This window comes from Halichoerus grypus, chromosome 2, assembly GCF_964656455.1.
Source record: "Halichoerus grypus chromosome 2, mHalGry1.hap1.1, whole genome shotgun sequence".
NCBI lineage: Eukaryota > Metazoa > Chordata > Mammalia > Carnivora > Phocidae > Halichoerus > Halichoerus grypus.
The window spans coordinates 24,436,817-24,461,108 of NC_135713.1; the positions used below are offsets into that span (position 1 = coordinate 24,436,817).

At 37.2% G+C, this 24,292-nt stretch overlaps 1 protein-coding gene across 3 annotated transcripts in view; it reads left to right on the plus strand.

The window, feature by feature from the left end:
* CDH6 (cadherin 6) overlaps positions 1-24,292 on the plus strand; it is a 125,088-nt gene that overhangs the window by 88,585 nt on the left and 12,211 nt on the right. For all 3 annotated transcript variants that reach the window (XM_036088432.2, XM_036088431.2, XM_078066593.1), the window contains exons 3-9: positions 5,385-5,679; positions 8,724-8,843; positions 10,857-11,024; positions 13,115-13,302; positions 15,386-15,639; positions 20,690-20,826; positions 23,580-23,701. In XM_036088432.2, coding sequence (XP_035944325.1) covers positions 5,385-5,679; positions 8,724-8,843; positions 10,857-11,024; positions 13,115-13,302; positions 15,386-15,639; positions 20,690-20,826; positions 23,580-23,701 — 1,284 coding nt within the window. The remainder of the gene's footprint in view (positions 1-5,384; positions 5,680-8,723; positions 8,844-10,856; positions 11,025-13,114; positions 13,303-15,385; positions 15,640-20,689; positions 20,827-23,579; positions 23,702-24,292) is intronic.

Consider the following 24,292-nt stretch of genomic DNA (forward strand, 5'->3'; position numbering starts at 1 on the left):
ATGCGAGAATGATTTATTGAAGCATTTCTCTGAGTTAGGCCTCCTGTGAGGCATTTTATATGTTATTTTATTAATTTTCAGAGCAACATACTTGTAAACTCTGTATCATTATTCCTATCATAGAGATGAGAAAACTGAGACGTGGAGAGATTAACTAAGTTCCCCAAAGTTACACAGCTAGTACCTAGCATGCATTTCCACCCATTTCTCTCTCTTTTTTTTTTAAGATCTTACATTTTTTAAGTGATCTCTACACCCAATATGAGGCTAGAACTTACAACTCCGAGATCAAGAGTCGCATGCTCTACCGACGTGAGCCGGCCAGGCGCCCCATGCCCATTTCTTTCCCCGACCCAGGTCTATAGTTAAGGCAGTGGTTCCCAAACTTGAACACTCATTAGAATTACCTGAGGGCTTCTCAAAACACACACTGCTGGGGGCTCCTGGGTGGCTCAGGCGGTCAAGTGTCTGCCTTCGGCTCAGGTACTGATCCCAACGTCCTGGAATTGAGCCCGCATTGGGCTCCCTGCTCAGTGGGGAGTCGGCTTCTCCCTCTCCCGCTCTCCCTGCTCATTCTCTCTCTCTTTCAAATAAATAAATAAAATCTTTAAATACACACACACACACACACACACACACACACACAGAGATTGCTGGACGACACCCCTTGAGGTTTTGATTTTGGAGGTGGGTGGGGCCTGAGAATTTGCCCCATTTCTAACTAGTTCCAACAACCTGCCACAATAACATGCTACCATCAGCGTTTTCATTTGTAAAGCAGTCATCAGATATAAATTAGTTAACTTATACTAAATCATTAGCATTCAAATACAGCATATTAAAACATGTAACATAAAATTTTATTGAAAGATACTTTTATTTACTGGCCCTATAATCTCTAAAACAGAATCTACTTCTAATTCCTGCCACGTACTTCAAGCAAGGTTGAATGTCTTCCTGGTATAAACTCTACCCAACAAGCCTTCACACTTGCATTATGTATCATGCATTGTGTAGAGAGATGTATGTATATATACATATATACTTATATACATATTAAATTCAGTGAAGCCTCAGTTTGTCCTAACTTGACTGTAGACTTATTTTCTTAATTTAAAATAATAGTCAATCTAGTTAGCAAAAAGGTGTTCTCTCTCTCTCTCTCTCTCTGCTATCACTCCAGTTTCTCCACATCAGTCCCATTCAGACACCTTTTCACAACTGTTCTCTGACTTCCGTGTGATATATCTGATTGCCAAACTTTACCTTTCACAAATGGCCACATAACATTTGCACTACACTCTACAAGCATATTCGCCATAATCTAATTTTTTTTTTTTTTTACCTCAGCAAAAAATCCTATAACCCCTTTCAGGCTGTTGTGGGTCATTCCTTTGGTTTAGACTCTGTTTTCTGTCTCAGGGATGCATATGCTTAGAAGACTCAGTTTGATTACTGACTCACACAGTGACTCAGTGACACACAGGTAAGGGGAGGCAGAGGGCGGCATTAGCTCGTTTCATAAACCACTAAAAATCAGCACAATTAGTGTTATACCTTTGAACTGGAGTCCAAATCCAGTTGAGAGCTGGGACATAGAGCCGGTAAAAACAGCCCAGCGCTGCTCTGGCGTGACCCTCCGTGGGGCCGTGCGTGTCTACAACCCCAAATCCCCGTCTTTATTTGTCAGTGGGTTGCACTTGAAAATAACAATAAATCAACAGAAAAACAAAGACCACAAGCCCCTTCTGGAACAAAATGCTGCAAGTACAGTAGTAAAAAGTCCTGCCAGCCCCCAATGAGATGTGACTTTCTGAGGAAAGCGGATAATTTTTACTTGATGGTGAATCGTTAAAAGTGAGCCAGATGATTAAACTTAATGGAACAGCCACATTAAACTGAAATTAGTAAAAACATGCCTCGGGCAGCCTACAACCTTTTATTTGTTGTTGTTTAACTTCTGCCTTTTACAGTGGCCATGATGAATGACATCACAAAAGAAAAAATCCAATTAAAATCTAAGTGCTCAATAAACCCCTAATGTCTGGTTGCCACCGCCACTTTCTCTAGCACTGATGTCTTATGTTTCCTCTTTTCCCCAAGAAGAGAGAAAAGAACTGGCCCCAGGGGAGTTCAGCGGAAAGGGAAAGAACACACCAAGGCTCCTGGAGGTTTCTGCTCTCTGCACTCTCTCAGAAACAGGCACTGCACTTTGAGGGGGATGAGGTTAAATTGTTTTATTATCAGACAACACCTGCGTAAAGAGATGCATTTTTCCCACTAGTTTTCAAATATTGATAAATCAGAGTTGGGATCTGGAGAGCAATCCTGTTCATACTCTTAGTCGGTGTCTCCACTGCCCTTTCATACCGTCTCGGGTGTTTGTTCTATAAGTCACTGAAATGGTCTCTCCTGACAGCTAAAAATAAGTTTCTGATTACTTTTACCTGAATAAATCTTGTGACCAGATGTGGTATTCACCTACTAAGTGTGCAACAATTACATATTGAGAGTGATGAAAGAACCAGCAAGGGAAGTCTACAATCTAGTGGAAGGCAGAGTATCATACATCACATGGAAAGACAGCAGCTGCCACCCAGTAGAAGAATACTAGCTTTTGATGACAGATTTTGCCTTAGAGAGGCCATGCGTTTGTAAAATTGGGTTTTCAAAGTCCTTACAACAAAGTTCTCAAAGTCAAAGTAAGAGTCAAAACATGCTTATTATGAATGAGGAGCTAACAGGAATGGTATCTTAAAATGTGCTTTTACGGCATGTTTACATAGGAGTTAATATAGAATTTGTACATAGGCTCTAATTAGATCTTCCTGATCCACTTGTCCTGTGGTTCTATTATCCTCATTTTATTGATAAGGATCTTGGCTCAGGGAGGTTAATTGACTCTGCTATGATCTTACACGTGGTGAGTGAGAGAGAATGAACACAGCTCCTATTTGGAACTCTGGTGCGGTGCCCCCCCACACTCTGCCAGGTTTGCTGACCATGGCTGCCCGGAAGCCAGATCCAATGGGCAGTGATGTTGGTTTCATTACTCATGAGTTAATGAAATAGCTTTTTAAGAGCTCTCTTCAGTCATTAGAATTTGACGATGGAGAGTTAAACTTTCCCCAGTGGCTCTTTCTGTGTAATCACGGTTTCAACATTTCCTTAGCGTATCACATTACACAAATCATGGAGTCCTCTTTTGTTTTACATTTCTTATGGCGTTTGTCTCACTTCTAAGCAATTCCCTCCCCATTCCCATTTATCTTCCATTATTTCTGCGAAATTGCTTTCAAGGCTACTAATTGTATGAATAATATTCTCTTCCTCAAACTCTGCTATTAACTAGCATTAGCTGTGTGGCTTTGGACACAGTTTCCCAATCTCTATAAAAACAGGGAGGTTGCACCGAAGAATCTATAGGGCCTCTTCTTGTGCTCAAGTTCTAGTCTTCTGACTTTCACACAAGGTGTATGATTTTGAAAACACTACATAAACCAGAGCCTTGGTTTTCTTGATTCTACGATATTGGATTCAGTTGGCTCATGGTCCCCAAAGTGTGTTTCTTGGAAAACTGTCCTCGGGAATGCCAACACCCAAAAAGGATTCTTCACCCAGGAATGTTCAGGAAAGCTAGATTAAATAAAATCAAGTACAGTTTTGAACTGTGGGCATTCACAGCCTTTAATATATTAACTGGGTGATGCCCAAGAAAAGAAGTAGAAGTATTTCCCAAACTTATGGGAGCACAGAACCCCTTTTCCTCAGCATTTTGTATAAATGATAGTCCATGAGATACACTTTCAGAAAGGCTGGATTCACTTACTTTAAAAGTCCCTTTTTGGTTCAAGAGTCTGTTTTCAAATGTGCTTGAAGACACTACTTCAAGCATTTCGTGTGATATTAATCAACAGGACACTGGGTCGGCTTACCCCTTGCTATTGTTGCCAATCTTGTTGTAACGTGGCCCACACTCTGTTTAGACAGAGCTGAAATAGGTTTAAGGACTAGCTACCTTCCCAATAAACTATCTCTTCTGTACATAGCTGATACTTATAACTAGGATTTTAAAATAGTTCTCCTCAATTTTCACTTCTGCAAATTTGTGAATAGGGTTAGCTTATCTGAAGACCTAAGAAAATTCCTTCTAAACTTTTTCTAATGGGAAAAAGGGAACCAAAGACACAACAGGAACTCAACACTCTAGAAATCATCGCTGAGATACGCAACGTGGGCAATTCATCAAAGTTAGAATCATTATCTTTCATTTCAATGGTATATTAGCATTCACTTCAACCTTTAACCCAGACGCCTTTCACTGACAGTCTTATCAGAGCCTCTGCTGGATTACCTTCAGGAGCAGGGCACCCACTACTTCATAATGCAGACTATTCCATTTTAAGTCTGGCTCCACTTTTTAGAAGATTCTCACCTATATTAAATGAAATTCTGAGTAGTAAATATTCTTGTTCTAAGTGACCTTGTAAATTGCCTAGTCAAGGGATTTTCAAGGCACTGTTCATGACAACACTTACGATGTTTCTCAAATGCTTTGAGCTGAATTTCATAAGTAATTAAATAAATATCACATCTTCCCAGAAAAGTGATTATAAACTCCATCATATAAGACTCAAGGAGACTGGGGGCGCCTGGGTGGCTCAGTCGGTTAAGCGACTGCCTTCGGTTCAGGTCATGATCCCAGGGTCCTGGGATCGAGTCCCACATCGGGCTCCCTGCTCTGCGGGGAGCCTGCTTCTCCCTCTCCCACTCCCCCGGCTTGTGTTCCCTCTCTCGCTGTGTCTCTCTCTGTCAAATAAATAAATAAAATCTTTAAAAAAAAAAAAAAAAAAAAAGACTCAAGGAGACTGGGTAGTTCCCTAAATTCACCAAAATGGGAATATATAGAGGTAGAATGTACTCAGGTCTCTGTTTCAAAAACCAAACTCCTTTTCTCAATAGCATATCACTTCTCTTGCATGTCCAGATACATAAAAGTGAGGAGGAGAGTGTATTTGTAAAATCTGAATGCTGTCAGGAAAATAGTTAAAATAGTTTCATTCTAACCAGGCTAATATGTCTTTGGGCATCTTGCTATTACTCTGGCCTTTAGAATTCCCTTCTCCAAAACAAGGATTATTACATTTTCTATAAGCTCTGTTCCAATTTTGGAAATTTGTATGATTATAAGGCAACATATTCATTAATGAATGGTATTACTATTGAGGATTTAAGTAAACAGTGAGAAAAACAAAACAAAACCCAAACCTGCATCCCTCAGAAAGGACTGAATGAAAGTTGACATAGCAAGCATCATAAAGACAAACAGTTTAGAATCACATGCTTGACTTTTACTTTCTTTAATTTTTTTTTTTCTACACTAGTTACATTCAGACCAGGATAGAGGAGATGGATCACTTAAATATATCCTTTCAGGAGATGGAGCAGGAGATCTCTTCATTATCAATGAAAACACAGGGGATATACAAGCCACCAAGAGGCTGGACAGGGAAGAAAAACCTGTTTACATCCTTCGAGCTCAAGCTATAAACAGAAGGACAGGGAGGCCCGTGGAGCCCGAATCCGAATTCATCATCAAGATCCATGACATCAATGACAATGAACCAACATTTACCAAGGATGTTTACACGGCCACTGTTCCTGAAATGTCTGATGTTGGTGAGTGAGATGCGATTTCAACCATACAATGTTTCTCCTCTAGTACATCAACTGAATAAAGGATCCTATGAGTGAAATTTACTGAGTTGAGTGAATTTAGATGCTAAATTCCAAAACTATCCTATTTCAAACACTGCCTTTATGACCTTTTTTGTAAGTGCACCTGCGTTTCCTAATATTACTTTAGTCTCATTTTATCATTATCTTTAAGAAAACAGCATTTCCTCTAATGATGAAGGGATGAAAAATGGCAGGCAAGAACAGTAGGAAGAAAGAGACATCACCTCATCCACTTCTTGCCCCCCCCCCCAGGTGCCCACTCTCGTCCTCAGGCTGAGAGATAGCAGCCCTCTCCACCTCTCTTAACACATATTGGTACTGGGCCTGAGGTGAGGATTTCCCCAGTGTAGAACAAAAGCCTGAATCTACAATCCAGACTGAAGAGTAATGACATTTGCTTTAATTAACTATGTTTTTGGGAAAGAGACCCAAAGAAAACTTAAAAAAAAAAATCCATAAACAATGTGCAGATGATGATGTCTAGGGGATATATCCTTTACTAAGTGATGGAAATTAAAAGATTCTCATGACATTAATATGGTGAATTAATATTTTGTGCACAATTCTACTACCAATTTTAAAGTTAATAAGTACAGCTTTAATTTGCTTAAGTTGGGAGAAGGTTAACAGAATTCAAATTTTAAAAAAAATCCTACTGACATCACTCTTAGCCACATTAAAATACTTCATGGGAGACAGTAACAAATTTTAAGCTACTTGTATAAAGGCTTATTTTTGTTTTCATTCAGTGTCAACTTCAGAAGGGCTAAGTTACATAATAATAACTTTTCCATAATCCTGTGAGTCAGATATCAGAGGCATTTTAGGTCAGAGTTCCAAGACTTGGAAAAACCTAATCTAGGGAAATGATTGTAAACCCTCTAAATCTTTCTCATCAAGAAGTCGCTCATCTCATTACTTAAAGCCACTCTGTTTTGTTAGAAAAACCACAAACCATCAGCAAAGCAAAAGAGAGGGATTCGAACTCTTTTAAAAGGAGGATTTGTTAGGAAAAAAAGTACTTTTCCTCTATGGGGTAAAAGGCAGGAAGAATTAACGAAGCACCTCTCATCGTCAGCACCACCCAGTAAAACAGTTTCCAGAAAACAAAACTTGATGTGCAAGGTGTCATTGCACAACTCTAGGGGGTGCCATTCACTTTTGAAGCCATTATAGAATTAATATGTATTACCAATATTTGGGGGGTAGCTAGGAGTAACATGTCTTGAGGAAGGGAAGGCTTTCTCATTTGCACACAGGCACAGTTATGTTCATATTAACCATTATCATAAATTAACATATCATTATGATGATATAAAAAAGCATCTTAAAGAAATTACATCATGATTGTGGGGCAGCAGCAGGGTGGTATAAATGGGCTTTGGTGTCAAACAGACCTGAGTCTGAAATTCTACTAATAAGCAGCAACTTGATGTCTCTGATCCTTCAGTTCCATATCTACAAAAATAATAAAGGTCAGCTCCTAAGGATTATCATGAGGATGAAATGAGAAAACACGTGCAGAGCCCCCGGGATAATATCTGGCAACTAACAGGTGCCCCAAACATCCAGATAATCATATTCTAAAAGCATTCAAATTTTATTTTGATGTCAAATAAGAATGTGGGTGTTTGTTGACTTCTACTATTAGCTCTCGCTCTAAAATTATATAATGCTCTCATTCTCCCCACCTTCCTTCCCACATTACAAGTACGGGAGCTCTATCTCATGCGTCAACATACTACATCCAGAGCATCCAACCCTAACACAGTACAATATATTTGTTCAAAAAACAGGATTGGTCAGATATTACAAAAGCAATGTAAAACTTCTAATATTCCCTGAATGTAACTTCCCTGTCCTTTCCATGGACCGGAGACCTCTAACAGTATGCTTACCATTTATCTGATATGAATATCAAAAGTCAGCCATGAGATGATCTTCATCAGAGGGTCTTACCCTTTTTGGAAATCACAGATCCCTTTGAGAATCAGATAAAAATCTATGGATATTCTCTTCAATGAAATAGACACATAAGCATAAATACAAAAATCTGTGTGGAATTCCATGGGGGTTAGGAATACTTTGAAGGTTATTAGGCGACTGCAGTCCTTAAAACAAGAATGCTGATCTAAAATATTATAGCCTTCTTTGTGCATTTAATTATAATAATTTTTTTTGGAATTACAGGCTCCAGATGTGAATACTCTGGTGTTTTAATCAATCATTTAATCCAACACTACCTCTTTTAAGGTTCAAGGTCTTTCAACCTCTTAGAATTATTAGGTAGATTTATTATTTAGGGTGCTTTTATTTGCAAGTAACAGAAAACCTAACTCAAACTAGTTTAAACAGATAGAAGTATTTATTGACTTAAGTCAGACTTAAGTCAAAAGTTAAGTGGGCTTTGGACATGGTTTGATTTGGGTTCAATTATTTCTCTGAAATTTTCTGTCCTATTCAGCTTTGTCCTCAGGCTGGCATCTCTGAGGTCACAAAGTAGCTGCTGCACTGACAGGCCCTCGATAAGCACATTACAGTCCAGGAGAGAGAGCACCTACGACACAGAATTCCCAACAAAATCACAAGTGGCTTCCTGATTGGAGAACACTGAAACTAATCCCCATAAACAAAGGAATGCAAGATGCTGACTGACTTAGGTCTGGATAACCTCCAAGGATGACCATACCAAGAATCCAATCAAATCTCAACCTTTGGAGATTGATTGGAATTGGTTCCACCCAAGGTCATGACCATCCCCATGCTTCTCTTTAACCTAACCCTTACAACATTTAGAATGTTGATCACACTCCTTCAGAGTGAGAAATCCAAGGCTATTTAACCTAGTACTGTCCTGAAGTTCTCCACTCCCTTGCCATGATAGTTTTGTACAAAAGTAAGATCATGCTTTCTCTTTCTGTGTGTGGGTCAAGGATCCATATGGACCCTTAATTTATTTTCAATTCATGTTTCTATCATTACAGGCACATTTGTTGTCCAAGTTACTGCAACTGATGCTGATGATCCAACTTACGGGAACAGTGCTAAAGTTGTGTATAGTATCCTACAGGGGCAGCCCTATTTTTCAGTTGAATCAGAAACAGGTTAGAATACCTTTTTGATCTTCTTTTTACAATCTGTAATTTTAATTGACATGTTCAGCTGAGCTGGCATATTTTTTAATAAAAACAATCAATATAATTGAATTTTCTTAGATTCATCTGCCAAGTACCAGCAATATACTTGTAAACATGAAATCCACATCATTTCAATCAAGAAATCTGACAATGGATGTTTCATCCATTATGTTTACATAGGGTAGATTCAGAAAAACTTCTACAATGTTATTTTTTCTTCCAGTTTGGGGTGAAGTTAAAGACCAGTCCCTTCTGATAGCCATTAGGGCTATTTACAAATATTCCAATTTGTCTTTTTCTAGTTATTTGGTATCTCTTTCCACTGCTCTGAAGATAGAGGTAGCCAGGAGATTTGTCTGGGCCAATAAATGTGGCTGTGATCCGAGTCACTTGCAAGCAGAACTTTTAGACTTGGTGCACAATCCACATTCCTCTCCTCCTGCCACCGAGATCACAGATGGAAACCAATGTTGACACTGGTCTCCAGCCTGGATGTCTGTTTTCCTGAGCAGAGCTTCTTGCTGGCCTACTCAGAGCATGAAAAAAAATTAATGTTAGCTGTGTTAAGCAAGTAAGATTTTGCCTTGTTTGTTATGACATTGTCTAGCCCATCCTAACTGGTACCATCCTAATAAACAAAGTGGATTCCTTAATGGAATCCTTGTTTTAACATCTCATTTTTCTGCATTTTCTCCACAGAGTAGCATATTATCTTTGATGAATTATTTCTTAGGAAATATTGTCTGTGCTGTACATTAAATTCTACACATATTTTTGCTATCATAATAGGAGTTGAGTTTCTTTCGTACATTTTTCAAGCATCCATTATTGTTAGTAGAAATCAAAACTTTTCTAGATTACTAGATCCAGTTGGAAATTGATGTGTTAAGAGGTGCAATGAACTTGGCAAGAATCCCAGGGAGAAAGAAAATGCTGAGTTGAAAAACAATAAGGATGAAAAATTAGAAATATCTAACGTAAAGAACAAAAGGCTAAGGGGATCTCCTGTATTTAAATGGAGAAGTACTGTGATTGGACAACAGGATGCAGCTGCAATTTCACTGAAGCCAGGACTCTAGGAATAAAATTGACCTGTTGTCTGAGGTATTCGTGTTAAAAATTAAAAAAAAAAAAAAAAAGATACTTTCAGCTTCGTTAGTTGTTAAGCAGTGGAATGTGCTACCAGAGAAGGTTATAAAGCCTTTAAAGCTTTCAAAGCCTTCAAAGCCTATAAAGATTTTTGAAAGAATGTTGTTAATTTAAGCATAAAGCCTACATAGAGATTAGGCAAACTTTTAGTTCTTTCAACTACTTGTTTTATAACTACCTGACAATAGAGAGAAATTTAACCTAACATAAGAATATTGGTCACTGCTGGGACCAGTTGAACTCATGCTCACATCAGCTTTAGGAAAACTTCAATTTTCTAGGATCACACAGATGATAATTATGGGAGAACTGATGCTGTGTTTTCTTAAGACCATAGTTTTGTGGTTTAGAAAATGCTCCGAACATTCATTATGGTAGGTATATTTGATGGGCAATTAGCCGATTCAGTAAAGTGAAACTCAAGAGTCAGTTCAAGGAAATGGCTTAACAATTTCCTCATAGTACACTTAAATGTCTTTTATCAAGCAGCTAAAGTAGGATAACACTGTACCACATTCCAAGTTATATTTTGCTATGTAATCTTATAACACATGATATTTATACTACCTACAATCTATACTACTGCACAATTGGCTTGTACTACTCTCCTTGTATGATAGGTGTTTGTTTGTTTGTTTTAATGGATCTATCTCCCCTTTGTGGTTTTAATTTCCTTCAGCATAAGGGCTACCTACAATCATCTCTAAGTCACCCATGACATCTGTATTGTGTTTTGCATATTGTGGATAACAATCCATGTTTGTATAAATAAATGATTTGATAAAGTATTTTTAATACATCCCTTTTCACTTCTGAATTTCACATCCATAGGTATCATCAAGACAGCTTTGCTCAACATGGATCGAGAAAACAGGGAGCAGTACCAAGTGGTGATTCAAGCCAAGGATATGGGTGGCCAGATGGGGGGATTATCTGGGACGACCACAGTGAACATTACGCTGACTGATGTCAACGACAATCCTCCCCGGTTTCCCCAGAGTAGGAACATTTGATTGAATGAATTTCTTCTGTGCACTTTTGTAAAACTCTAACTTTAAGAATGATATTTATTTTCCATTATTATTAATTATCAATATTAGTGACCTCAGTAAGAACCATACTTTTATTAGCTGAGCAATTTCTGATATGGTTATTGTTGTAAAGCTAACACCATTGTTTTATTTTTCCTTATTAAAAAGACTACCCCAGGCATTAATTTGCTTGTGCAGAACATATGTACACAAGCGTGCTGCTGTTTAAAAAAAAAAAAAACTGACTTTATGTTTTGTGAATTTAATCAGTCATGTAATCTCTTTTAAATCCTCACAAAGCTTTATAAGGGGAGGATTTATCATTTTACTGTTTCTAAAAATACAATCGGGGAAATAACCATGTACTTAATCCATTTACAATCATAAACAGTTTTCTATATTATGGTTAATTGAGATACGGAGAGTCTTCTCTGTAATCATTAACTCTCATGACTAGATAGAAGGAAAAACGACCTTCTTAAATGCCCACTTTGTATCAAGCAGTACACTAGAGCCCTTCATATAGAGCACCTCAAGTGGGTACTGGTTTTAATGTGATTTTTCTTCCAGGAACAAAATTCATTTCTGACCATGATCTAAGTAAACTACCTGAATCCTGTCTTCCAGGAGAAAATAGCTGCCCACTATTAAAAAGAATGCCCACTTACCCAATCATGGCATTTCTTTAAAGTTGGTCAGCTAATAGGGGCTTCTTTTATAATGGAGATATACATGGATCAACAGGAAATCATTAAATTATTTTTTAGTTTTTTCAAGTATTTAATCACAGCTAAATGCAACAAACAGAGCATCAAACTAATTTCTGATTTAATGAGTAGAAGAAAAGCTTTATAGGCCCTAAAACTTTCCCCCCCAGAGGCCTGAAATGACAATATCAGAATCAGCAATACTGTGCCCCAAAACCTCCTTTTCAATAGGGGAATGCCCCGGGGAAGGATAACAAAACGATTTGCCAGCACCTGGAATACCACAGGGACCTTACCTCACTTTGCTCTCTCCTTGGATGACGTGATCATTACTGAATAATGTACTAAAGCACAGGAGGGGAGAAAAACTCTAGAGGAAAACCTTGGCTTGTGTTATCATTCTGCCAAGGATGAGCCCAACATTTACTGAATGGATGAATATTACTGCATGACTATATTCTAGTGGTGTCATAGTCTCATAGTCTATGTCTTTTCCAAAATAACTTGCATGGATGGTTGGCAAAATGTAATGGGTGAGAGTAAAATAAATTTTGTTCTTATTCTTTTTTTTTTTTTTTCTCCTAAGTACATGCTGGTCTGGTGGATCTAAGTTTGAAACTCATATGCAGTTTCCTTAAACTAATTTTGCAACATGAGGACATAAGAAAAGTGTACATCTATGAAATACAGGTTTTAAATCAGCAATACAGATAGAAGAATAGGAGAAACCTATGCATAGAAAAAATACTGTCATGAAATTTAAAAGAAAAGATTAGTCGAAGAAACAATTAGGTGCTTTCTCTCTCAATGCGTCTAATGTGTATCCCTAACTGCAGCCAGACCAGCTCCCTGTGTGAGTGAGTGTCTGCTTGGATACATCCTCTAGATCGCTGTCATTTATTTTCACCTCCAGTTGTTATTAGCAATGACACAAAGAACCCTTTTAAGAACTACCTCATAATTGGCTTGAAGTCACAGGTCAGGTTAAATTCTTTCCCATTCTTTCTGCTAAGATTATTCAATGGGGGCTTCGAAACCTTGTGCACCACCCCCACCCCCAGCAGCTTAGTCTTTCTTGCCATCATACCCATGAACCTGGAGGCCTATTTACAGGACAAAAAAAGTGTTCTCCATCTGCAAAGAGACAGGTCATGACAGAAGAAATATTCTTAACAATCATGAAAGTAAGGATGTAAGGAGGATAGAGCACCATTAATTATCGTGAGGAAAGCACAAATCTGATTGCATCCGTAGTAATGTCTGAAAGAACTGTTAGAAAACAGGTTTTGTCTTTATTATGATAGAGCATCCTTCATCTGTGCTTGACTTATATCTGTCTGGTGATTAATAGGTACATACCAGTTTAAGACCCCCGAATCTTCTCCGCCCGGTACACCGATTGGCAGGATCAAAGCCAGCGACGCTGACACGGGAGAAAATGCTGAAATTGAGTACAGCATTACAGAGGGAGAGGGGCTGGACATGTTTGATGTCATCACTGACCAGGAAACCCAGGAAGGGGTCATTACTGTCAAAAAGGTAATGCCATTTGTTAGCTACCATGCAAATGACACATTCACTTTTCTCCAGTCCCCGAGTAACCGGGGTAATTACATCTCACATGAACGTTCCTCTAGATTCTTATTTTACTAATTTTTTTTTTTTAAACACCAAATCTAATGGTTGGCTTTTAGAGGTCCTCGATAATCTGATGTATTCATTAATTTCATACTTTTAATAAATTCTTATTAAGAACCTCCTAATAAGTAAATAAATGACACAAATAAATAATATACATTAAAGCACATAAAATAAATATTGTCAATGGAAAATAAGCAAACAGTGCCAGACACTGTTCTAGATGCAGGAGGTGCAATAGTACATTCAACAGGATGGTCTCTGCTTCCACAGAACTGCCAATCTAAGGCAGAAAAGAGACAAGGAAGCAAATAAGCAAACAAACAAGTGTATAGTTAGAAATTCTGATACATGCTTTGAAGGAAGAGAATAACACAAGCAGTGATAAATACGGCCTGAATTAGAGAGAGAGAGAGAGGATATAAAAAGACCACAGAAATAAATTAACACAAATTTCCTATGAGCTCTTTAGCTACTCTTTGGAACACGATAATAAATTTTTTATATTTCTGAATTCCAATTTTTGCCCTATGTACTCACTCACTATTCACCCCCAAAAATTGTCTAGGACCACAGGGCAGTACACAGAAGTGTGGAAAAATTTAAAACCAATAAACCGTGTGCTTCAAAGCTAACAATACATTAATTTTGGTTACCTTTTTTAATGATTGCACTTTCATCATGTACAGTGTAATATTTTCTCTCTTCTTTAGCACACTGTTATATTTGCTGGTAAATATAAGCATAGGTGGATGTAAATAACGAGAAAATTCTTTCCTCTTAAGCTTTGGATTACATGTCTTAATACCTGGGAACACATTAAAACATGTTTAAGCGACACTCAGACCAATGTTTTATACTATAATATAATTAGGAAGCCCATTAGTGTGCATTAACCTTTTTAATTTTCTTAGTGCATTATCAGATTCAAACTGAAATTTTGCCTAGCCAACTAAATCACATTCACTAATATCTTGATTAATTGTGTTTCTAGTGAGCCTTGTCATATCATCATCTAAAACTAAAAGTCAGCAATAAGCATTTGGGTTCACTATGTCTCAAGAAGTAGAGATACTTTTCCTAAAGACCTCTGACAGCAATGATCATTACTTTCGTTGGCAAGTAATTAGCCCAATGCCCTTATCAGGATATCACTCGGAATATTTTATCAACTCATGCACATGCACAAAAAAAAAAAAAACACACATACACACACACAAAAAAAAAACCACAAAACCATATTAAATCTATTTCATCTGAATGAGGAAAAGGGAGTCATGATGCAAACATGTGGTTCTCAACTCTGGTTGCACATCATGTGGGGGAGGCATTTAAACATATAGATTCCCACCCCCACCACAGATACTTTGGTTTAATGATCCAGGGTGGGGTCCAGATACTGGCAAATTTTAAAACACTCATTAAGTGTTCAAGGACAGCCAGATGTGACAACATCTGACACATAATAATCTACTACGTATTTGCCAACTTGCCCCTGACAGGGCTCCCTCTAGTCAAATACAAGAATTTTTTTTAAAGGAGGTCTTATAAGACTCCTGCCTCCAGGTTCCCTTCCCTGTCCATCATACCTTGCACCCTTGCACCCACTTGCAAGGCAGCAGCATTACAGATACACACATATAATAGTGTGCTAAAGGAAAGAGAAACTATCACACCATACATGATGAAAGTGCAATCATTAAAAAAAGTAACCAAAATTAATTATTAGCTTTGAAGCACATGGTTTATTGGTTTTAAATTATTCCACACTTCTGTGTACTGCCCTGTGGTTTCAGCCCACACTTTTCATCAGGACAGTGTGGCATCTGAACTCCCATGCCTTTGCCCAATTTCACACTGTGTGGTGATGTTCCTAAGCAATACGGTCATATTCATTTACCCTAGATTTGCACTAAAAATGGCTCATGTCTTTCTGTGTGTCTTGGTTGCTTCCAATATGTCTCTTCCCCCTACCCTCCCCAAGCTCTTGGACTTTGAAAAGAAGAAAGTGTACACCCTCAAGGTGGAAGCCTCCAATCCTCATGTTGAACCCCGCTTTCTCTACCTGGGTCCATTCAAAGATGCAGCCACAGTCAGAATTATGGTGGAAGATGTGGATGAGCCCCCCGTCTTCAGCAAACTGGCCTACATCCTACAGATAAGAGAAGATGCTCAGATAAACACGACAATAGGCTCAGTCACAGCGCAAGATCCAGATGCTGCCAGGAATCCTGTCAAGTAAGCACACTCCTGCGACCTGTCTCTTTCAGAAGCTTTAGCCGATTGCTATGCAAGTATCACCTGCAAGTTAGAAAATTAATCCTTTTTTCCAATGAGACACTTGTGTCTTCCTGAAAAACTACTCTAAACAGCATCTTTACTCTCCTTGCTCAACATAAACATTACTTTAGCAACACTGTAAATCTAAAAAACACAAAATTGGGGCAGGGGGACACACACAAAATGATCTATAGGAGTTGACTACTTACATGAAAATGGTATAAGGAAATACAACAGAATGGCCTGGAATTTTTCTTTAAGGTCTTAGATTTGTCAAAGAGTAGCATGGAGAGAACTCTGTGACTTTTAATAAACAAGACACCGGGCTGAGTCTGTTTCTCAAGTGTGTAAGAACATATCATGTAACACTTAGAAGCAGAATTATGCTCCATTTGGGTGCATAATGTTTTTCTTTGTCAGACATGGATAAAAATAAGAATCATCTCATGATATATGTCTGAGAAATCCTGGGGAAATTAACAGAGCTGAATTCTAATTTATACTATGGAAGCAAGCTCTATTTTCCCTGTACATTCCGTATACCTTAGCTGTAAATCAGGCTGTAAGGAAGCCTCATTGCTCTTTGAAACCACAGATGCTTTAGTATTCTAGAATTTTATCATGAGAGCACTGGAGTCAACAACTTCCAGCCTTGAGTCAGTAGCTTAGTTGACTAGATGAGAAAACTGCTAAATCAGAATATCATTCTATCAATTAGCCCCCATAAAAAAAAAAAAAAAAAAAGTAAGCAGACTGACAAGCTAGAGGAACTCTTGCCGGTGAGCCCACAGATAAATTCTGATCAGGGCACCTGCCATATGCCAGGTATGTTCTAGGCTTTAGAGATACAATAGAGAACAATATCAAGTCCTGATCTCATGAAGCTTACATTCTAACTGGGGCAGACAGAAATAGGCAAACAACAAATATGAAGTATTTCAGGTAAAATACAGTGTAAGCAGTAAAATAAGACAGAGTATGGAAACAGAGGGTATCTGGGGTACCATTTTACATAGGGTAGTCAGGCCTGCCCTTGGTAAGAAATCATTTGAGTAAAGATTTGATTGAAATGAAGGGATGAACTATGTTGATATCTGGGAGAAGAACATTCCAAGGAGAGGGAAAAATGAGGGTAAGGTCTGATACCAGAGCTTGCTTGGCATGAAGAAAGAGTAGCAAGGAGGTTTATGAGCTAGAAGAGAGCAAGCAAGGTGGGGAGTAGTTTGTGAGGCAACAGGGAGGTACGGTAAGTGGTGAGTGTGGCGGGTCCTACAGGGCATTTGCAGGCCTTGGTAAAGACTGGATTCTATTCTGATTGAGGGAGGAAGCCACTGCAAAGTTTTGAATAGGAGTATTAACCTAATCTAAAACTACTGTTTAAGAGGATCACACTGGCGGTCCCATGAAGAATATTATTGCAGATGAAAGAGTTTGAGATTCTAAAGCAATCATTTTCTAACTTTTCAGCCATGAGCTCTTTGTTCAAATGAAACCTTATGGCAAGTCCCACATCTAAAACACAAAAATGCCTAGTTTACTCTCAGGGAATAGTTTTAAATCAACCGGAAAATAGACTCTTGTTGTTTTATACGAGAATATCTATGAGAATATCTGTAGACTCCGTGAACTGGACTATAGTCAACCCAAAGTAGTCACATGTAAGCCCCACGGATCAAGTGTCCTTCCATATACATTTAATATTATTAATATGGAAAATGAACGACAGCCTTTGTTTGTACAACACAAATAATTTTAAGTACTTCACAACCGATTCTCTCACTCAGAGTTTGTCCTGTGTAAGGGAAAGATCTAGCAAGTCAATGTCAAGACCAATTTAAAAGGGTTAATGCTGGAAGTTCATATAAATATGAGCTTTGTTACCTCTTTGATCAGTCAACATGCTTTTAATTGAAAGAGATAATGTCTCCTGGGAATTTAGGCTGCATTTTTATGTCTATTTTACTTTTTATAATGAATACCATTTTAACCCACTGCATTATTTTATGTTTTATTAAAGGAAGTAGTTAGCTTGTCAGACTGGGTTGGCTGTCAGCTAATTTTGAATTTTTTTATACCAGCCTTTTCTTGGTACATATGGATTTCATATATAGATATAGACTGAAGGGTAAAAATACAAATAAGGATATATTGGTATATAAATGTATATTCCAGTGAGTCCTTTTATAGGACAAAAGTGATTCTCATATTGGGAAAGTACATCCACACATAGTTTTTGGCTATCCAAGATGTAAGTATTGAACAACTAAGGTGCTAGACAATATGTTAGGTACACAATTAATATTAGAGAATTCTCCCCCCAAACATTGATCTATCATTATGCAGGCACAAATCTTTAATTCTTTAATTACATAAAATAATTTTCTTCCAGTAACTTTATCACAAATGCCCTTTGACAATTCCATGGAAGAGCCTTATAAAATGTCACTCTGAAGAGATATTATGAAAAATTTACATGCAAACATATTTCCTTTCCTGACCCACAAATCTCCCTGACTTGAGAGGATATATTAGAAGACAAATTATTGAATCACGGCATATAATAAATTTCTGGGGGGGAAAAAAAGAGCTACCTAGCAAAATAATCTGCTATAATCATGTTAAGATTGATTACCTTGTTCCTTATCTGTTGTGACTACAATTAATGTGACTGGGCAGTAAATATACTAGATATGAATTGAAATTACTTTGGAAAGAAAAACAACAGACAGATAAGGCTTCATGTGCAAACATCTTTCCTAAACAATGTAGACATCTGAAATTTCCTATTAATTTTTAAATCTCCCAATTAAGGGAAAAACTCACGTACAATTTCGGTTTTTCCTAAGTAGTTTCTCTTTAAAATCAATAGCCACCTTCAACTCAAAATTCCTCACCCCATATTCTTTATTTCAAAGGCTTGACAGGAAAATATGCTTACTTGTAAAACTTAAAACCATAGCAGGAAGAAAACAGACAAAGAACAAGAAAAAGTTACTGCTGTATATAATTGTAACAGCTTATAAAGGCAATAAGCAGCATATCTTAAGCTTGACATTTTTCATGAGGGGAAAATATATTTGTAGGCTGTCATTAAATTTCTTACAAGATCTATGAATATTGAGATTTCCTTTTTGGGTAGTTATGTGCTATAAATATTTATCATTCTCAAATTAACAGTGAAGGCAGGTGATCAAGTTCAATGCTGTTGCCTAAATTCTGAATAAACATTGATTCATGACATAAAATGGCAAAAATAATGGCTGTTTTATCTGTAAGAGATGGACCCTTAATAATAAAATATAAGGTTTATATAAACTAAAATTAAAATTCTAACCTGACTTGAGATATATAGATATCCTTTTTGAACTTCTTAATTCTCTTTAATAGCAGGTTTAAATAGACTCCAATAATCAAATATCTATTTTATTTAGACCCTTGATATATGACAAAAATATATTTTATTTAAATAAAATATACTTATTATAATTCACCAGTTACATTTTGAAGTAAAATAATCAACTGAAATAGAATCTTGAACATGGTACACTATTACAAGTTAGTAACAAGAGCTTATTTTTCTTAGAGCATTCATAATAAGTCTACATGTGTATGATTTGTTGGTCATCTACTTAATTGTATTTCTACCAAGCCAATATTTTTAAATTTCCCATCATAACATAAATTTTGAGACTCTAGCTGAAATGGGCAATTTTTCCCCCTAATGACCTTAACATATCAACTGTCTCCTGAGTTTTCTCTTTAATGTCCCCTACATAAAACAGTGCATACATATTTTCCCCATATATAGCTATTCCAAAAACTGGTAATAAATTGATAAAGAAGATAACATTTCTCAAAATCTGCTAGTTTTCCATCAATTTCAGTGTTGAAAACTCTGTCCTCCTTTGATTTCTAAGACAACTCTCGGTTTTCTTTGAATTCTCTGAACTCCTTAAATAGTTCTCCAGTTCCTACTCTGCTCTGGGCACTGCTCTGGGCACTGTGGGTCCCCATTTTCTCCATTTAAGTGATTCTCTCCTTAATATTTTTCTCCCTTCACTGGACCTTCTCTTCCTAGACAATTGAACCAGAAATCTAAGTTGTCAATCCAGATCTTTCCCTTCCCAGGCTTTCCTTGATCACCCTCAGCTTTAATATATCGGGAACTTAGGCTCTTCCCCAAATCCTGTTCTTCTGTTCTTCTACCAGTTTGTGACTGCACCAGCTAACCATTCTCCTCAATTCAACCAGTGATCTTTGTTAAACGTGATTCAGATTGGAACATTTCCCTGCTTAAAATCCAGTGGTAGATTCGCATTGCTCTTAGAACAAATCCCAAATCCTTGCCATGGCCAGCCCATCCTTCCACAGTCCAGACTCTTGAATCTCTCCCCAACCTCATTTTCTATCTCTCTTTTCCCACCTCACTAACTGCAGCCACACCACCCAGTTTTTGCTTCTTTCTACATAATGATTTTTAAAACAAAGTAGATAACAGAAAACTAGACAATAACCCTACTCATGCACAGGAACACCTGCATACACATTAAAGTTCTAAGGTTCTAAAAATTTGAGTTAAAATGTGACAATTACTATACAAACTTGATACAAATTACATATAAGAGAAACTTTATTGGTGATTCTCAAACTCACGCAACTTGTCTAATGGGTTTACCGTTAGGACCTCAATTGTAAAGAATTAATTTCCCAGAATATTTTGCTTAATACTGAGTTATAGATATGCAAATATGTGCTACAAGTAGAAAAAATTCATGTAACAAATTCTGGGACTAGTTTTAGGATGTGAGAATAACAAATACTAGGAAAACCTTTCTAGCATTGTATGGGGACAGACGGTAGCTAGACTGGTGGTGAGCATAGCATACATGTAGACCTGTCAAATCATTACGCTGGACGCCTGAAACGAAGGTAACTGTGTGTCAACTATATTTCATTTTTAAAAAGAAAAGAAAAGAAAACCATTCTAAATTCTACTCTGCATTTTTAGGTATTCTGTTGATCGACACACAGATATGGACAGAATATTCAACATTGATTCTGGAAATGGTTCAATTTTTACGTCGAAACTTCTTGACCGAGAAACACTGCTGTGGCACAACATTACAGTAATCGCAACAGAGATCAGTAAGTCTAACCTCACACCGCAGCTGTCCCCAGCTGACGGAGTACGGAGTGAGTGTCCCGGCAAGGGCTGGTGAAGTGAGGCTGAAATTCATCACCATGTACTGATACCCTACTCGCTACATATTGAGGGAAACAGCCCTGTAATGATTTGCAGTAATGTTTCTTCTGGGCATGTGTTAATTCATTCACAAATGCAGAGGCACCCGTGGATGATCTGTAGTTCAGAAATAATAAAATGAGAATGCATCTCTCAAATGAGGTTGAATTGGTACATATTGGATTTGATTCCAAAAAGCTTTATCAATCAGAACATAACAGAAGCAGCTGAAAAACATGGGCTCATGGTTGGAATTGGGAGGGGAGGGGAATCAAGTATATTAAAAAATGTAGGCATTACTTAGAAATCTTTCAGATATCTATTCTCCAGTTTTCTATAGAATTTCTAGTTCAAAATCGTTACAGAAGTAAGAGATATAAATTTTAGCTTTTCCACTGTACACCAAAGCGAGCAATCCAAACCACCAAGTAATCAATAAGATGTTTAGAGCAGATTTTATGGAAGTCCCCATGAAAATGAAGGCAAAGAAAAATAGTGCCAAATGAATGCTTCAAATAAAATGATTATACACAGTGAAAATTGTGTAATATAAACACAATGTGTAGGCCTAAGTACATGAAAGAAAAAGTATTTTTAAAATAACATTTAAATGCTTAAAAATAAGCTTCCAAATTATAGCTCATTTTTTAGTTTTTGTTTTTGATTTTAAAAGTTCAAATATTTTTAGCTCAGTTGGGTATCTAGTGTGAAATATTCCATATCTAATGGTATATTACAGTAGTATTCTTTGTCAACCTAACTCATGAGATTTGAAATAGCTGAAGAATATTGAGTAGAATAATAAATAACCAATATGGGCAAAATGAAGCATTGCTTTGTGATAGCATTAAGAACTCCTAATTACAAATTCGTTAGGTAGGAATTTGCTCTCCAGAATTTATGCGGAGGGACTAATGCAGATATCAATGACAGAACATACTTAAAGCTTTAAAATTACAAAATTATTTTTCACACTGAAAAGGACCATTTTTTATAACATCATGAAATTTTATGTTTTACTGAAGTAGTCATTTCATGTGTTTTTTAAGCTTTGTGCCTAAAATTTTTTTTTTTAAGACTTAATGTTTCTGTGATATATTTGAAAGTACTAGTGATAAAGACCTTTTAAAACTTCATTTTTGAAACAAGATGAAACCAGAGGGGGAGACAAACCATAAGAGACTCTTAATCTCAGGAAACAAACTGAGGGTTGCTGGAGTGGGGGGGCATGGGGTGGCTGGATGATGGACATTGGGGAGGGTATGTGCTATGGTGAGCGCTCTGAATTGTGTAAGACTGATGAATCACAGACCTGTACCCCTGAAACAAATAATACATTATATGTTAATAAAAATTTTTAAAAAAAAACTTCATCTTCGGCAACTCCAACTTTGGAATAATGTGAGCAACATTTTAGATGCAAAGGAGCTTAAGAATCTTATTGTCTAAACTTCTTAACTATCTTTGATGCAACAGAAGCCCAGGGCTTACATAAAACCAGCCCACTCCCATTCCAGGGCCTTGGTACTTGGTGTTCCTTTTATCTGGAGAGCCGGAAATATTCACATGGCTTAATTCATCTCTTTATTCATGTCTCTGTCCAAATGGCATCTCATCAGATGAGAATGAGCGGTCATCCCCCTCAAAGTAGCACCTCCACCTCTCTCCCATCCCTTTCCCTCTTTAACTTCTCCATAGCATTTACCATCTGATGCATTATCTATTTATGTGTTTACAGTTTATCTGCCCCCAGTAGAATAAAGCTCCAGGATGCCGGATCTGTGTTATGTCCCCCATGTGTCCCAGCACCCCAGAGAGTGGCTAGCACGTATTAGAAATGAGATGCTCACTAAATATTTATGTTGTGAACAGATATATAAGTGAAGTGAATGAGGAGCACTGAGCTCAGAGATTCCAATTCCTGATTCTTAGACCAAGAATCTGTCTTCCACACTACCCAAAATACTCATTCACCTCCAGTCTTCCAACATGGATGCTGCTCTCTCATTATCCTGGATGAACAGCCTGGGCTTTGGAGTCAGACAGACCCAAGTTGAAATCTAGGTTCTACTTCTTACTTATCATCTCTGTGAAGGTGGACAAATTACCTAACCTATCTGTGCCTCGGTTTCCTCATCTCTGTAGCAGGGTCGATAGCTGTATTTACCTCAAAAGTTTGTAAGGATTAAATAAGATAATATAGCAAAGTGCTGAGCACTACATCTAGCTTGTATTCAGCACAAAAACTAAAGAGCTAAGACCAAAACAACCATTGGTTTCCTTCACATTTCCCTCGATCTTTCTTTTGTACAATTTTCCCCATCTCCTTGTTTCTTTGGCTTCTCTTAAAATCTGCCTCTAGACGGCCTTTCCTGGATAGCTTTTCTTTATTTTGTGCGACTCTGGGGTTTGCTATCCAGTTGTACTCTATCCACACAAGTAGCTTTGTCTCACAGCTATCTCCAACAGGTGTATCCAACTCCAGAAGTACCAATCTAATTCTTTTTGGTGACTAAGTTGTACATAATGCCCTGTGGTACTCAGAGCAGCCTTGGGGAATCTGTGTATGAATGAGAAAGGAGTGAGTGACAACTGTCTAAAGGGGATTGGCGATGAATACATAAATGCCTATTTCTTTCTTTTTGGCATGTTGCAGATAATCCAAAGCAAAGCAGCCGAGTGCCTCTATATATTAAAGTTCTAGATGTCAATGACAATGCCCCAGAATTTGCTGAATTCTATGAAACTTTTGTCTGCGAAAAAGCAAAAGCAGATCAGGTGAGTTTCATAAGAAAGCAAATTAATTCAGTCAGATTAATTTAGATCTTCTAATACACAGAGCTGAGGGCGAGTTTTTGAATTATCTATGAAGTATATGCTAACAAAATTAATACTATAAATAAGAACCAGAATGAATGTTTAACTTGCATAAAAGAACAAACAGTTTTTAAGAACTGGAAGTTCATCATTCTCAGAGACTGATGCTGATTCAAATCAGTCTTAAGTTTTCATTAAAATAGATTAGTCACAGCTTTATTGGAAAAAATCTTAATTGGTGAGCTTACTTTTAATTACCATATATACTGGAAAGCAATAACCAGAACATATTTTACAACTGTCTATAATTCATAGTTTCACTTATTTATATTGCCCATCTGTACAAGTAATACAAATTCGTGAATGTTTTCCTGTTTTACACATTTGTCCCTACCTGAAATAGGTCTTTTCTGCCAGTGATATAAAAATTATGTTACAGTTTGTCAAAACAGAAGTGCACTGTTAAAATACATATTAAAGCAGGAAGCTGAAGCTGTATTTTATGTACAAACTTTCTTGTTAGCTTTTAGGCAAGTCGATGGCTTATGTATA